The 15,618-nt window shown below is 37.6% G+C and overlaps 2 protein-coding genes across 3 annotated transcripts; one reads left to right on the plus strand and one right to left on the minus strand.

The window, feature by feature from the left end:
• Positions 1–697: 697 nt before the first annotated feature.
• Positions 698–12,093, minus strand: kpna1 (karyopherin alpha 1 (importin alpha 5)). 2 transcript variants are annotated; one of them, XM_073863943.1, is made up of 14 exons: positions 11,955–12,093; positions 11,093–11,226; positions 10,805–10,918; positions 8,276–8,375; positions 8,086–8,180; positions 7,743–7,874; positions 7,324–7,413; positions 7,150–7,248; positions 6,617–6,780; positions 6,441–6,519; positions 6,226–6,351; positions 6,020–6,147; positions 2,616–2,791; positions 698–2,492 (listed from the first exon to the last, which is right to left on the minus strand). In XM_073863943.1, the coding sequence occupies exons 1-14, from the start codon at positions 12,067–12,069 to the stop codon at positions 2,305–2,307; spliced, it is 1,740 nt and encodes a 579-aa protein (XP_073720044.1). In that variant the 5' UTR covers positions 12,070–12,093; the 3' UTR covers positions 698–2,304. The 2 variants fall into 2 exon arrangements, with proteins under 2 accessions (XP_073720044.1, XP_073720043.1); XM_073863942.1 differs by lacking the exon at positions 11,955–12,093 and adding an exon at positions 11,400–11,808.
• Positions 12,094–13,149: 1,056 nt separating this feature from the next.
• LOC129426285 (thiosulfate:glutathione sulfurtransferase) lies at positions 13,150–14,817 on the plus strand. Its single transcript, XM_073863944.1, has 4 exons — positions 13,150–13,364; positions 14,045–14,167; positions 14,210–14,405; positions 14,512–14,817. Exons 1-4 carry the CDS (start codon positions 13,232–13,234, stop codon positions 14,561–14,563), a joined length of 504 nt encoding a protein of 167 aa, XP_073720045.1. The 5' UTR covers positions 13,150–13,231; the 3' UTR covers positions 14,564–14,817.
• The last annotated feature ends 801 nt before the right edge of the window (positions 14,818–15,618 follow it).

Below are 15,618 nucleotides of genomic sequence, written 5' to 3' on the forward strand. Positions count from 1 at the left end.
GGGTAAGTGTGTCTGAATGTGTATATCAAATTCAACCAATGGTGAGGCTTAGCGACAAAGACAGGGTGCAGGATGCAGGAAGTATGGCAAGGGAGATGCAGCGTCTCGTTCCTTTCTCAGGGAACAACAGTTACATACGTAACCCGAGACGTTTTTATGTGTCAAACACAACTATGCAAAAAAGCATTTTGGTATAAATCAACATTCGCATACAGAAGATATAAGCATTTAAAGTGAACAGTTTAGCACGTGTGCTTAAAAAGTCTAGAATTTTTATGATATTATCCTACACTACACAGGGAATAATATGGATTTTTTTCCAGAAAACTTAAGTCCATAAAATAGATTCATGCACTTTCAATGACCTGTATCTATGCATATTTTAAAAAACTTCCCAGGGCCTTGAATTTCCCCCTAGATTCACAAACTTTTAAGGACCCGTGGGCACCCTGTAAAGACTACAACTCCCATAATTCCATGCTTCTTCACAGCATCATCAAGCTGCGATTTTGGTTTTGTATGACGTCCTCTAGCGAACAAAAGTAGGTAGATAATAAATGTGTTCACAATTATACCTTTATGTCAATAAGGTACATTAAGTGTACTAAAGAATAAAAGTGTGATGACCCTTTGTGAATTGAATAAGTCAAGGAGTTAGTGAAATACCAACCAATCATAAAATACTCGAGCACTGGTCTTCATGAAACAGCGTTTATGCAAATGGCGTAACAGAGAACAGTTACACAATCTCAATACGACAGTAGTATTGAACACAAAGAGTTGGTCATCCCTTGGGAAGAATCTGACATTGAAATAAGAAAACTTCTAAAGTAAACAATCATATATTTTGCACTAAAACCTAACAATTTTGAGTTTAAACTTGCTGATATATTTTTGTCTTTAAAGTCGATGTGTTTGTTTTGCTCGTCATTTTCCACCTCAATTTTTAAATGTGGATTATGGCACCTTCGGTTGAAAATATTTGAACCCTCAGAAAAATACATTAACATACAAACATAATAAAACAAAACTATTTTCAAATAAACATCCCTCTGCTCTGTATTTTGTCCTCTTATGTTATTCAGAAAATATGGTGTCTCTTATATGTGTGTGTGTTTGCATTCAGCATGATTAGACATTAATAATAAAAGTTTGTCTCACACACATCAGGAAGCTACGCCTTTGATTTTGAAAAGCTTGTTAAAATGTACTTATTATCAATGGTGGAAGCTTTGAAGGGGTGGAGTTTTCACAGCAGAATGAGGCAATGACATCGCACTCTTAAATACTTAGTGTTTTAGGTAAATTCATCCTGTAATGCACCACAATTTTCACCTCAATATCCTGAGAAACGATTCGGGCCTAAAATTGACTTCTAAATTTCCAAAAGGGTGTCTGTATTAAACGTAAAGTGCCGATGAAGATGATGCTCGAGTGAAGTATCAAATGGGTAATGCACAGTCTATAGGACCAAAAAGTTAGTCTTCCTGTTATTTTTTCCTCTGTCCAGCAGTCTCGGTAAGTGGTAAGACTCCAACTCCCAGAATTCCAAAGGTGCAAATGAGTAACCCTAAAAGAAGAGGCGGAGCCTATAAAGTTCAGTCATTGTCGGAATGCATGTTAAATGTCCAAAGCAAGAGACTTTCTGAGTCAGAAAAGCCTGGAACCCTCAAGTTCTGGCCGTCTTTGAGCTGTCCTAGTAGACGTCCTTTCGGGTTCTTCGGCGCAGATTAGCTTTGACTTTCAGGGGGGAATTTGGAGACATGCAACACAGTCACACGGTCAGTCCAGTGTTTACCAACATAAAAAGCAGTTGCTTTGCCAAAGTCAGTATTGCAGTCACGTCACACAAGCTGTGCTTTTCCAGCTTCTTTCTCATCAACTCATCACTAGATGCAGTTTTCCTGAATACATGGTACAGGCTCCTGTAACTTATTTACCTTAAATGGGCTGAGTGGATGTGTATGGGATATGCAAGAATTGAGGGTTAAATAAACATTTAATGCAGGAGTGAAGGATGTATCGGTGTGGGATATTGAGGTCATATCTAAAGGTCAACTGGTCATCAGGATTCCTGCATCTGGGCATGATGTCACCATTGTTCTGTAGCTCATCCTTCGGGACTGGGCCATTAACACCAAGGAAACAGGACAAGAGGGGGAAATGGGTTGACCGGCAACACAAGCTCTTGTATAATCACACTTGAATTAAAACGTTCATTCTTTGAATCCTTTGCTCTGTTGGGCCGGGGACATCTCGCACCCTTCAGGGTGGATTACTTGGAGAAGAAGGGGAAGGAAGGTGTTAAAGTTGGAAACCATCCATAGGAGCATCACACTGCTGGAAAAGGAACTGTTGCTGCTGGAGATCCACGGCAGGTGCCAGGGCTGGATCTTCATCTTCTGTGTTGAAGTAGCGCTCGATCAGGTCAAAAGCCTTCTGGTAGATTTCTTGGTTTTCATGGCCTTGCAGAAACTCAAGTTTGTCCAACCCTGATAGTAGGCAAAAGAAAATGTACGTTTGATTATAAACATCAATGCATCCAATCAAGACTCAATTATAGGATTAAAGGTTAAAGAGAGTAAACACCTCTTTCTTAATAAGTGCTAACATACCATATGCTTCCTCAATGAGGGCGCAGTAGGGGTTGATGCCTCCACCTCGTTTTGCCTCCAGCTCACCCAATCGTAAGATGTTCTCCAAACCATTTAGGGCCACCTGTACGATCTTTGAATCCATCAGTGTCAGGAGGTCACAAAGGGGTTTGATGCAACCAAGCTCAACAAGATGCCTGAAAGAACAAGCAAAGGATTGAAATGTAAAGGCCACTTTGGCTTCAAGCATTTGACTTTCCTGTTCCAGTTGTTTGTGATATGGAAAAATATTTCATAGAGATTCAGGGTTCCCATGCCTTAGTTACCTTCAAATTCAAGGACCTTTCAAGGACTTTCAAGGTCCAATACCCTCAAATTCAAGGACTCAATGTGGGGACACATTTCAAGTGAGAGCAAGGTTACATCGTGTTGCCTTTTAAGATACATTGTTACAGTTCCCTTTCGAGGGAACTCGCGCTGCCTCACTGCGGTGACATTTTGAGGACGCCTCCAAGGGTAAGTCCATCTGAATATGTATATCAAATTCAACCAATGGTGAGGCTTAACAACAAAGACAGGGTGACGCGGGAGCCAGGAAGTATATCGCTATCTGAAATATTACCAAAGACAGCCTTACTGGGATGCAGGAAGTATGGCAAGGGAGACTCAGTGTCTCATTGCCTTCTCAGGGAACAACAGTTACATACGTAACCAGAGATGTTTTCATGTGTCAAACACAACTATGCAAAAAAGCATTTTGGTATGAATCAACATTCACATACGAAAGATGTACGAATTTAAAGCACGTGTGCTTAAAAAGTCTAGAATTTTAATGATATTATCCTACACTACACACGGAATAATACACATTTTTTTCCAGAAAACTTCTTGCATTAAATAGATTCAAGCACTTTCAATGACCTCTATCTATGTATGTATATTTTCAAAAACTTCCCAGTGCCTTGAATTTTTTCCCCAGATTCACCAACTTTCAAGAATTACTAGGATCTGTGGAAACCCTGGAGATTACACTCACAAACAGCAGTTTTCTGCCAATTACATATTTTACAAGAGCATAACTTATTATATAGAATTTTCAATTGTTCCATGATTTTCCTATTCCGTAAAATTCCTATTTCAAAATTCCCTCAAATTTCCATAATCGTGGGAAAGCATTCTAACAGGCCAACAATATGGACCAAATCACTGTAAGACAGCTGAACAGTATTTCATCATTGAGCAATGAACTGTCTGAAATAATGTGGTTAATTTTTACACATTTTATTATTTCCTGTTGATCAGGAAGTTAGGACATTTAAAGGCGTGTCTTTTTTATATTGCCAATATATTGCTGGTAACGTGTTCATGGTAGTGACAAATCTCAAGAAAGCATTCATTTAATGTGTAACCCATCAAGGTTATTAGGGGTGCGACGAGATCTCGCGAGATTAAATATGTATCGCGAGATTAAGTGTGTCTCGCGAGATTTCTTGTGTAGGTGAAATTCTGGCCGTTTCTCAAATAAAAGACTGCATCCTTCGGAGGTCGCATTTTTAAACTGCATTTACTTTATAAAGACTGTCTTATTAGAGACTACTAACAATGATGAAGTTTACTAATAATTTAGTTAATCGCAAATTGTTGTAATATGCTCACGACTTGCGAATGTAATGCTCAGTTAATGATCTGAAATAAACCTTAATGACGTATGCAGCCTGCATATGCGACCTCCGGAGGATGCAGCTTTCTGTTTGACCCTTTTAGGGGCCAGTTACACCAAAAGCGTTTATGGCAGTTGCAGGCGCCTTTTTTTAAATGATATTCTATGGGCATGGAGCGTTTGCGCGCTGAGCGCCATGCGGTTTTTGCCGGCGGCCGCAGCACGCGCCTTTGAAGGAACGCTGAGAGCGGAGAAGCGCCCGAAGTCATTCGCGTCTTTCCATTGTCCACTCGAATGAGGGGAGATGCGGGCCTTACGTTGTGGTGAGGGAAGTTTACAGTTGCTTTGAAGAACCGGACTCCACTCGCTCACTCTCTCCTGCGTGTTTGTGCACCTCTCACCCCCAAACAAGGTCAGAGCAAGCGTCCTCTTTTTAAAGTTTCTGCTAATATGACAGTTAACAGCAAAGAGCGCACGCTTCAATATTTGATTGACAAGACAGCTGACTAGGTGGTTGCCTAGCAATATTAAAAGCCGCGTCGACTCGCACTGCTCTTTTTTTTAAAAAGGCAGTGCGTCGCGCCTTGCGTTTCCAAGCGTTTAAAGCGTGGTTGGTGTAATTAGCCTCTTACAGTGCATGCATTAGCGTTATATTCTGTCTTTTACTGCATTCGCTTTTTTGTTTGGGTTTCCAATAATGTTCGTTTGGGAGCTCGTATGAAGTCTGAGACGTATTGTGTTTGTCTGGTGATCAGTGTCAGATGTAAAGTCTCAGCAGATTAAACCATCACAGAGTTTACATGATTTAATGTCTGCATGTTCATTTCTATTATAAAGAAATGGACGTATATTAAATATTCAAATGGATTTAAACTGTTTGGCTAAAAAATAAGCGTTTCTCTCCGTCTAAAGTGAAAGTAAAGATAGCGTCCGCGAGACGAGTCAACTATCTCCCACTGCAGGCATTTGTTATAATATATACATAATGCTTTTTATTTATAGACCACAAATGTAATGTGTTTGTTAATGTAATGTTGTTTAATGTAACTTGGTTTTACTACTTTATTTGAACCAATTATTATTGCATCTTCGTTATTATGTAATTTTAAAGGCTACTGCTCACTTGGGTCTATTTTTATTACCCAAAAATAACAAATTACGTCATTATCAGTTAGTAAAATAATTGTTAGGGCCAGTCCTTGATTAGTTAAAACATTTAAAAATAACATGATTTCAGTTTCTTATTCATTTATTTTATCATCGAGGGTTTCTTAAAAAGTGTAAAAATATAGTCTCGTCTCGTTCTCGTGAACCCAATCTCGTGTCTCGTCTCGTGGATTAAGTGTCTCGTCACACCCCTAAAGGTTATTATTTGTTATAGCATTAGATCTTATATAGCAGATACTTAGTGCTTTATTAGAGGGATAGTTCACCCAAAAATGTTAATTCTGTCATCATTTATTCACTCTCATGTTGTTACAAACCTGTATACATTTTTGTTGATATGATGACCACAAAAGGAAGATATCTTGAGGAATGTTTGAAACCAAACCGACCACGAGCCCCATTCACCTCCACAATAATCTGTTTTCCTACTATGGAAGTGAATGGGGCTCATGATTGGTTTGGTTTCAAACATTTCTCAAAATATCTTCCTTTGAAATCATCAGAACAAATAAAATGTATACAGGTTTGTAACAACATGAAAGTGAATACATTTTTAACATGACCTCGAATGAAAAATAATGGTCTGCATCCTTCTCACCTGATTTGCTCAGAGGAACCACCAGACGTTGCATTTGTGATGGCCCACGCTGCTTCCTTCCTTGTACGAAACTCAGCTACTTGCAGAATATGGATCAATGGAGGGAGCAAGTCTGCATCTATCACCATCTACAATATAAAACAGAAAATAGTGAGAAACATTCACTCAGAGTAATCTAAAAATCCAGCTCTTTCAACAAATCAAACCTGTATTTGTGCACGGTTCCCAGCTGTGATGTTAGAGATGGTCCAACATGCCTCTTTCTTGATGGACTCTTTCGGGCTACTCAACAGGTGAAGAAGACTTTGCAGGGCTGAACAGTTAAGAATCACCTATTCATATAAAAGACACACTCAGATGTGTTAAGATCAAGGTGATATAAAGCTGATGCAATAACTACAAAGCATGTCAATCATCTCACCTGAGTCTGTAGGTCATCTCCAGTGACAATGTTCCCTACGGCTCTTAAAGCAGGGGACACCACTTTATATTCTGCATGTCTGTAAAGCATACAAGAGCAACTCAGCATCCACAAAAACCCTCCCGATAAATCAAAGTACACCCAGAGATATTCATTATTTTTTCTTCTTATCATACAAGAGTAGCTCCACTAGTCTGCGACAGACTCCCGAGTCGATAACAGCCTGTATCTTTTCATTGGGTCCGTCGGAAAGATAAGAAAGAGCCCAGCATGCATCAGCCAGAATGTCGGTATCATTCACAAACAACAGCCAGGAGAGAACACTGAGACACGGTGATACCTAGGTAAAAACAAAATAAGCTTGAATATACAAACATACCCATGAGCATAAATTAGCATCATATTATTTTAGCCTAACCAAATGTGACCACAATAAAAAACCCACAATCTAAAACTAAACACTCCCAGTATCTTGCAACAAAATTTTGTTTCTAATTGTTCTTTAAATTAACTTTTTAACTTTCATGCGGTTGACATTTATTCATTTATTTTAGAGCTGCTTTTAAATCTGCATGAAGTTATAATAAAAGTATTTATGCAGTAATAGTAAAACCAGATTACAAACTGTAAAATTAGTGGTTACCCTTTTCCTGCGACCCTTCACTAGATTAATGTCACTTCATATTCAGAAGATGATGGGGAAAGTTACCTTGGCGAAATCTGGGGGTGGGTTTTTCCCTCTACACAGGTTGGACAGAGCCCAAACTGCGTTCCTCATCATCGTCAGTCGGTTTTGTTTAGCCAATAACCTATAGGGAGAATTCACCTTATAAGATTAACCATTCAACAGTCCTTTATTAAAAACAAATGACTGCATGACTTTCTGTATTAGAGAGGGTAAAATGTTGCAGTCCAAAACGTAATCCCTGCACTCGGTGCTGTCTCCGGCAATGTTGCCTAAAGCCCACACCGCCTGCAGAAAAGACAATAACTCAAGTTTTACTCAGATAATGAGATTATTTTTAACAGCATGCGGTCTTATTACCATAATACAACATACTGTACTTCAAACCAACAAAACCAAAACCAAGAGAGATATAAATGGTTGAAAACCTAAAAATGGCACAACATTTACTTCCTCTAAATTGTCAAGACTACATACTTGACTGATTTCTTTATACGTGTGCCTGGTCTTATTGTAAATGATTCATCAGTGCCCATTATTTCTAAGTAAAAACTACATTGCAAAACATACCACATACTATTTTTAGTAAAATCTAAAAGTCCTAAACATGTACACACCTGTTCCTGTACATCCTCGAAATCTGAGGTGAGCATCTCAATAAAAATAGGCACCGCCCCGGCCTGGATGACCACGCGAGTCTGGTGGGACGTGCCTGAGGCGATGTTTGTCAGGACCCAGGCTGCTTCAAACTGCAGAGAGACAGGATATTTGTCACCATATTGCAGAGAGGCATCCACTAATGCACCATTTATGAGCTAAGTGATTTAAATAAAGACGAGTCGCAAAATGTATAAACATTGTGCTGCATGATTCATTGCTGTGACTTGGGGGTTAAGTCAAGCAGACTGATTTTCTGGCACTGTGGTCAGTTTTATACAGATACATGTTTATCAAGCTCACCTGTAGGGTGCAGTTCTCTCTTCTTTTCAGGAACTCAACGAAACGCTCCACGACCCCAGGGGTGGCAATGACCTCATCGATGGGGGGATTAGGTTCTGACAAAGGGAGAAATGGAAAAAACACACAATCATAAATAAGATTATATGTGCTTTCGATCTTGGGGATTGTTTTAATAGTAGTGATGTTATACCTTTAGATAAGAGCTTTCTGAAGCGTTGTGTTCCGATGAGCTGTTGTTCAGGAGAGCTAGAGAAGATCATCTGTATCATATCCTCAGATATCACACTTCCCTATTGTGGAAAGATACAGAAATATTTCTATCACTACAGGAACAGTATAATACAAATTTGGTAGAACTTTTGTATCCCTAATATGAAGCGACAATTTCTGTAGACCCATGTAGCAACTGCCTTTTTAAGGCACATAAAACTTTAAAAAAAAAAGAGTCGAGTGTTACTGGTGATTTACATTGTAAAATAAAATATGAAAATATCTTGAGCTTGTGTAAACCCAAGGTCCTATTTAAAGGATTAGTTCTTAAAAAAAATCCAGATAATTTACTCACCACCATGTCATCCAAAATGTTGATGTCTTTCTTTGTTCAGTCAAGAAGAAATTATGTTTTTTGAGGAAAACATTCCAGGATTTTTCTCATTTTAATGGACTTTAATGGACCCCAACACTTAACAGTTTTAATACAGTTTAAAATTGCAGTTTCAAAGGACTCTAAACGATCCCAAACGAGGCATAAGGGTCTTATCTAGCGAAACGATTGCACTTTTAAACCATAACTTCTCTTCTTCCTCCGGCTGTGTGACAAGCCAGCACGACCTCACGTAATTGTGTAATGCCGTGGAAAGGTCACGTGTTACATATATGAAACGCACATTTGAGGACCATTTTAAACAATAAACTGACACAAAGACATTAATTAGTATCATTCCACATACAACAATGTTGGAACGGTCCTCTTTCTCCACACTTGTAAACACTGGGGCGTAGTTTCGCATACGTCATCCGTGACCTCCTGACGTGATGATGTATTGCGTGAGGTCGCGCTGGCGCGTCACAGGACCGGAGATAGACGAGAAGCCGTGGTCCAAAAGTGCATCTTTTTTATGTTTCTTGTCAAAAATGACAGTCGTTTCGCTGGATGGGACCCTTGTGCCTCGTTTGGGATCGTTTGGAATCCTTTGAAACTCGGTTGAAACTGCAATTTTAAATTGCATTAAAACTATTACGTGTTGGGGTCCATTAAAATCCTGGAATGTTTTCCTCAAAAAACATTATTTCTTCTCAACTGAACAAAGAAAGACATCAACATTTTGGATGACATGGTGGTGAGTAAATTATCTGGATTTTTTTTAAAGAAAATGGACTAATCCTTTAAGCATTTAACCAAAACCCAATTCACCATAAAAAGATGCATATTACATTTTTTTCCAAAATAACGTTAGCCGACTATTATTCGATATCTGCTGACACCAATAGTTTTGGTGGTTATGTTAACTTGCATTAGGTCTGCACGGTTAATCGAAAAAAAGAATCACAATCTTGATTTATACAAACATGGGATCCTCTTTGGAAATGACGGCAATTCATTTGCATGTTCAGTATTTCCCTGTATTCAGATGCTCCATTCACGTGTTCAGGTATTTACATTACAACAATCCAGATGCTATGTCAGTCAAACTTGCTTACACTCACAAAGTGTAAAACCAAACCCTAAGCAAGGAAATTCCTCTGGACATTTCTCAATCCGAAGGCTGCAGCCTCCAGAGGTCGCATATGTAGGCTGCATGTGTCATCAAGCCTGGTTTAACTTAACTGAGCATTACATTCGCAAGTCAAAAACATATAATAACAATTTACGATTAACTAAGAATAATAGTCAACTTCATAATTGTTCATATTCTGAAATAAGACAATCTTGATGAAGTATGCAGCTTAGAAATGCGATCTCCTGAAGGCTGCAGCCTTCGGCTTGAGAAACGGCCTTTATCATTGTTTAGTGTTTTAAAGGTTTCGTGTTTTTAAAGTTTTAAGGTTGACCACTCAGATTAAAATAAATGGCACCTGTGCTTTTTGTACAATTATTTTTATTTTTTAGTGCCAACAATCTATTGCTTATGTTTAACAGCTAACAAATTTTTAATTACTAATCTTAAGGGGTCTTAAATAAGGAAAGAGACTTTTAAGACAATTTATTATAACTAAAAGTCCTGTGTAGCATTTTTTTTAGTTTTAAGTGTTGAAAAAAAGAGTAACTTGCATTTACTAAATTCTGAAAATTACATTTTCTGATTAAACTAGTGATGTTTCTTTACATTTTCTATACACAGAGCTCAAATTCACTGCATTTTCCTGTTCTCTTCTGATTGACAGGATATATCTGCGATGACTATCAGCTGTTTTTAAACTAATGGCCGATAGCAGATATTGTGAAAATGTACTCTTACTACCCGATACTGATTACTGGCCGATATATCGGTATATTGGTAAAAAACAATTCACTCCAGAAAGAGAGAACTCTCAAATGCTAATTAAATAAAACTTTTTTATAAGTATATACCAATTACTGACCGATACATTGGTATATTTGTGAAAATATACCAATATATCGGTGTGTGTGTGTGTATACAAGTAATTTCAACTTATAACTTTTTATCTTGACTAGTAATAAGTTAATCAGTGATTAAATACCATTTAGCTGTCTCACCGTGATTTGGTCCATATTGTTGGCCTGTGATTCCAGGTATCCACTATCTGACATCCCATCATCCTCCAGTGCACCATCCTCTTCCACTGTGGCCACATTTCTGCGCTTGAACAACTATAAATACAGACACTCAGCTCACCGTGTTCAAAAAATTACAACCTGATGTATTGCACCTAATTTCTCAACATATACCACAAGCAATACATCAAAATTATGTTTGGGGCCAACATTACAATTATCCGGCATGCAATTCTGCCACCTTATTTTCCCTGTCTTTAATTATCTTACCTGTTCGTCTTTCTTCTGTTTGCGAAGTTGCAGACCTTCCTCTTCCCTCCTCCTCCTCATCTCATCTGTGTTGAGGGATTTGTTTTTATAGCTTTTGAGACGTGCATTGTCTTTGCCCTGACTCATGGTGTTGCCTGAAAAGACACAAAAACATGAAGTCGACAGGAATCAGCAGGACTCATTTCAAAAGCTGGATATCGATAAAAGAGGCTTTGGGAGATTCCTTTATTCACTACGTCACTTAAAAGTCAACAAACACAAATAAACTCCAGGCATTTATTTAGGGTCATATTTGTTTGACACGTACTTAATATGACAAGAAAAACGCTTTATATTGATGCGGTCAGTCGCCTAAAAAATGTTAAACAGCAAACAGAAGTATTCAACCTTTACTTTTCAAGGGGCTAAAATTTATATCGCGATATTTGTGAACACCACATATGTATCTGTCAGTGTGTCTAACGCTCTTCTTATGGGCAGTGGCGCTTCAGTCCGCAGTGAAGAGGAGCGACCCATCCAACCAACCATCTCTGCCTAAAAACAGCTCTAGAAACAAATAATTACATTCCTACATCGCATCTGTGACGCGGTAACGATCGATTAAAGTCAACTAAATGTCATATTTAGGGTTAATAAAACAGTGATCATCGACCGAATGAGAGGATTGCTGGAAATATCGTCTTAACGCCTCCCCCTCCCAGATCTGCGCAGCAGCCTCTGTTAGCTCCCTGCTAACCTACCCAACAAGATTGCCCGACTGTTGTTTTACAATTGCGTTTAAACATATGTATTTGTCTAGTTTAACGTTTTACACGTGTAATAAAACCACCTAACCATAAAACCTCTGTTTGTTTTTACTGACCTGTCAAAACGGTCTGGTTAATCCCTGCGTCGTTTGAGCTGCTACCGTTCTGCCTCCGCCGGTATGGTGATACTGCGCATGCGCACTGAAAGAGGACATCGTGTGCGGGGCGCATGTCTGTTAGCTGTTGCCAGTTTTGTGTGTATTGAAAAATAATCTACCCAGTTGTGCTCAGTGTTTGAATCCTGTAAAATTTCACTTAAATATATGTAGTTCACAGTGTGTTCATTGCAGTAGGTTTATGTTACATACATAGCCTAATAAAAATCAACAAAACGTTGTACAATGTAAAGTATCACGTTGCATTTTACACTGTATATTGAATATTTAGATGGGAAAACCGTAGACAACGTAGATGTCGCTTTACACAAAGTCGGAGATAAGAATATCCCAGTTTAAATGTCAATTAACCCAAATCGCACGTCACGCCACATTAAAGAGCCCCAAATGGTATTTATTGTTTTTACTTAGTAATAAAACAGAAAAGAATTTGTTTAATATTACTTCAAATCTTACTTAAGTATTGTCGGGACGTCAACTGACGCGTATCCACGAGGCCCGGGTTCGATCTGCCCAGAGTTCAGAGGTCGGATATCCGATTCTATTTTTATCTATAATGGAGGATGATTTGGCAACCTTAAATAAACATCTCATAAAACTCTTAAAGCTTGAGATCCTTTCAATTATTCTCATCTAATATATTAAGGCACATAAAAGGTGCTAAAAAAACATTTGTTTTATTCTCACATTTGTGTTTATCAACCAGGGGACCAGGACTACTACACTTAAAAAAAATTACTGCCTTAAATTTTCCTGTTTAATTAACTCAATTTACAAGTAATTTCAACTTACTATTATTTATCCTGACTAGTGATGAGTTGTTATAACTTATAAAATATAGTTTAAATATCTTAACTTAATTTTATACGTTGTAGCAACTCATCTTTTTTATAAGTTGAAGCAAAGACTTTTTACAGTGTAGTGTAAAAAAATAAAGACTAAACATGCATTAAACAATAAACTATTAACAAGATATTTTTTAGTGTTATGCTATTTATTAATTACAGTCCAAGCAGAGCATTTTAGTGGGTGGAAGTCAAAAAGATTGAAATTTACTGGTGCAGGCTTTTACCTGCAATCCTTTAGGTGCCCTTGACCACCAGAGGGCAGAATAGATAGACTATACCCAGACACCCAGAAGACACTCATTTACAAGTCAGCTTTTCATTCATTTGTACTGTCATTGTGCACGGCTGTGACTCTACTACGATTTAAAGATGATATCCTATCAGGCTTTAAGGCGCATGGGTCGTTTTGCAATTACTAAACCGGTTTATCTAGGCAGAATGATGTCAGCATGTGGACTGAAGACCTCCACTGTCACTTACAGTGACAGACAACCAGATCCAGGTAGAGTTGCAGGTATAGAGATGCCACTTGGGTTTTTCTCATAAAACTTGGATGTAGATTGTTTAGAGGTCAGGTTTAAACTGCTTTAGATTTTGCTAAATTGCTTTGGATACTTTTTAGGAGCTAAAATCATTACTTGGTATTTTACTAAAGGCAACAATGTCAGGTAAAGTTTTTTTTACAATAGGTGCTGAACTTTGTTCAGAAAACAAAGTCTAGTTTCCAAGGAATTACCCTACCTGATAATTAGTGATAGCTTAAACAGAACAACTTTTTTCTTTTTTTTTTCCTTTTTTTTCTTTTACTCCTTATTTTATCTTTTTTATTATTAGTAGCAGTAGTATTAATAAGAACAAATATTTGATTTTTCTGTTTATTGATCTAGTAATGAACAGACTGCTTTGTTCTTTTCTTTCTTCTTTTCACTAACATTAGACAAGCCAATTCTGCAGCTACTTTTAGAGTTTTTGTATCATTTGTTTAAAATCCATAATAAAATATTTTAGTACAACACTGTTTTAATGTTAAAAAAACATGCTCATGGTATTAATATGTTATTACTAATAGACCTTAATGTAATGTCACATTTAATATTAAGTGGTAAGTTTTTTCTATATGACTTAATATTATACCGAAATGTATACCTAACATCATTATTTAACTGTGAAACTTAATTCTAGCATCAGTTGTGACTTACGAGCAGCTTAAATCTATGCTGGCCAGTCACAGTGTACAACTGTTTGATGTCCGCAATCCCGATGAATACCAAGCAGGCAGGATTCCAGATGCCACCAACATTCCATGTGAGTCTTTGTTATAGTAAAATTACATGACATGGTTGATAGTGTCAATGAGGATAATATCTGTGTGTTTTCCATTGCCACAACTTGAGAACTCACTGAAGCTCTCACCAAAGCAGTTTGATTTGCAGTTTAAGGTCAAAGCCCCCCAAAAGAAAGATGATAACATTGTTTTTCATTGCCGAAGTGGGAAAAGAAGTTTGACGGCTCTTGAAATCGCTCATCGCCTGGGATTTATAAAGTAGGCAACTAAACACTGTTGCAAAATTATGTACCCAAATAGATCATATATGGATACAATTAACAACATATTCCTTTTCTTTTTTTTCTTAAATGTTCTTTTTTAGGGCACGGCATTATGCAGGTGGATACATCGATTGGGAAGCAAATGAGAAGTAAAAGTACTGACTGAGATTTCATCCAAACCGCAGATGTAATATTGTAATATTGTATATTAATAATGTAATGATGTACATGTAATGACACGTGAATAACATACAAATCTTAAAGGAAAATCTTTAAAATTTAATTTTTTTTAAAATACTCATTAAATGTATGTGAACTAAATAAAATGCAGTACAGTTGATCAGTGTTAGTCATATAAATACAATAAAAATGCACATGCACATATTGAAATATGTTTCATACAGCTGGATAAGTGTATTTTGCTACCCCACCAACATTTCATTATTACAACAAGGTGGCAGCAATGGAATTAGGAAATAAAGGTCTATGAAAGGCAAATGTGCATGGCCACAGGTGCTAAGGTGTTCATGTTTAACCGGTGGCTGTTTGGATTCGCTTGGCTGCACATTTGTAAATAGATGTCAGATTGATACGCAACACAAATCACAGATGGCACAGTTTTCATTTGACTGGTATCAACAGACCATCCCTGCACCATTTTGGGGTCACATTATTTTAGTGTCATTCTTGTAAGGAGGACCGACTGGTATTATTCTGGAACTAGAGCAAATGCAAGTGGCTCGATTAGGACATTCCGTATGCAGCTCAAAGGTCATGGCTTTGATCCCTATGGAAAACATAGGTAGCCTACTGATAAAATGTATAGTTTGAATGCAGTGATAATAATGTACAATTTGAATGGACTGTCGGATAGAAACGTCTGCTGAAGGCGTAAATGTGTATCAATATGGCTCTAGCTGTGGAAATCTGTCTGTGACTGGGACGTTTTCTTTATTGGATGATGAGGACATATTATAAATATAATCACTTGGGTCACTTTTACCCAAGCCATAAAGCGGTCCGCGTCATTGAACTTCTTTGAAATAAAAGGTCCAAAAGTAATTTCTTTGTTTGCCACGTGGGACCTAAACATGCCCGAGGTGTGCATAGGGTTCAGATAATTTCCTATTCGAAATATTTGTTTCAATTTATTCCGGCCCCATTGCTATTTGTTGCTAAAATCTTCCATATCATAATTATATATAGAT

The sequence above is a fragment of the Misgurnus anguillicaudatus genome, chromosome 25 (assembly GCF_027580225.2).
Source record: "Misgurnus anguillicaudatus chromosome 25, ASM2758022v2, whole genome shotgun sequence".
NCBI classification, from domain to species: domain Eukaryota; kingdom Metazoa; phylum Chordata; class Actinopteri; order Cypriniformes; family Cobitidae; genus Misgurnus; species Misgurnus anguillicaudatus.

Bases quoted from the DNA above. Each gene is read 5' to 3' on its own strand.
- kpna1 (XM_073863943.1), bottom strand. From the start codon at position 12,069: ATGCGCCCCGCACACGATGTCCTCTTTCAGTGCGCATGCGCAGTATCA. The intron at 6,781-7,149 runs GTAACTTTCCCC...GTTTTTACCTAG, and splicing joins CACCCCCAGATTTCGCCAAG to GTATCACCGTGTCTCAGTGT. The intron at 2,792-6,019 runs GTGAGAAGGATG...TTGTTCTTTCAG, and splicing joins GGTTCCTCTGAGCAAATCAG to GCATCTTGTTGAGCTTGGTT.
- LOC129426285 (XM_073863944.1), top strand. From the start codon at position 13,232: ATGATATCCTATCAGGCTTTAAGGCGCATGGGTCGTTTTGCAATTACT. The intron at 13,365-14,044 runs GTAGAGTTGCAG...ACTTAATTCTAG, and splicing joins TGACAGACAACCAGATCCAG to CATCAGTTGTGACTTACGAG. The intron at 14,406-14,511 runs GTAGGCAACTAA...GTTCTTTTTTAG, and splicing joins CATCGCCTGGGATTTATAAA to GGCACGGCATTATGCAGGTG.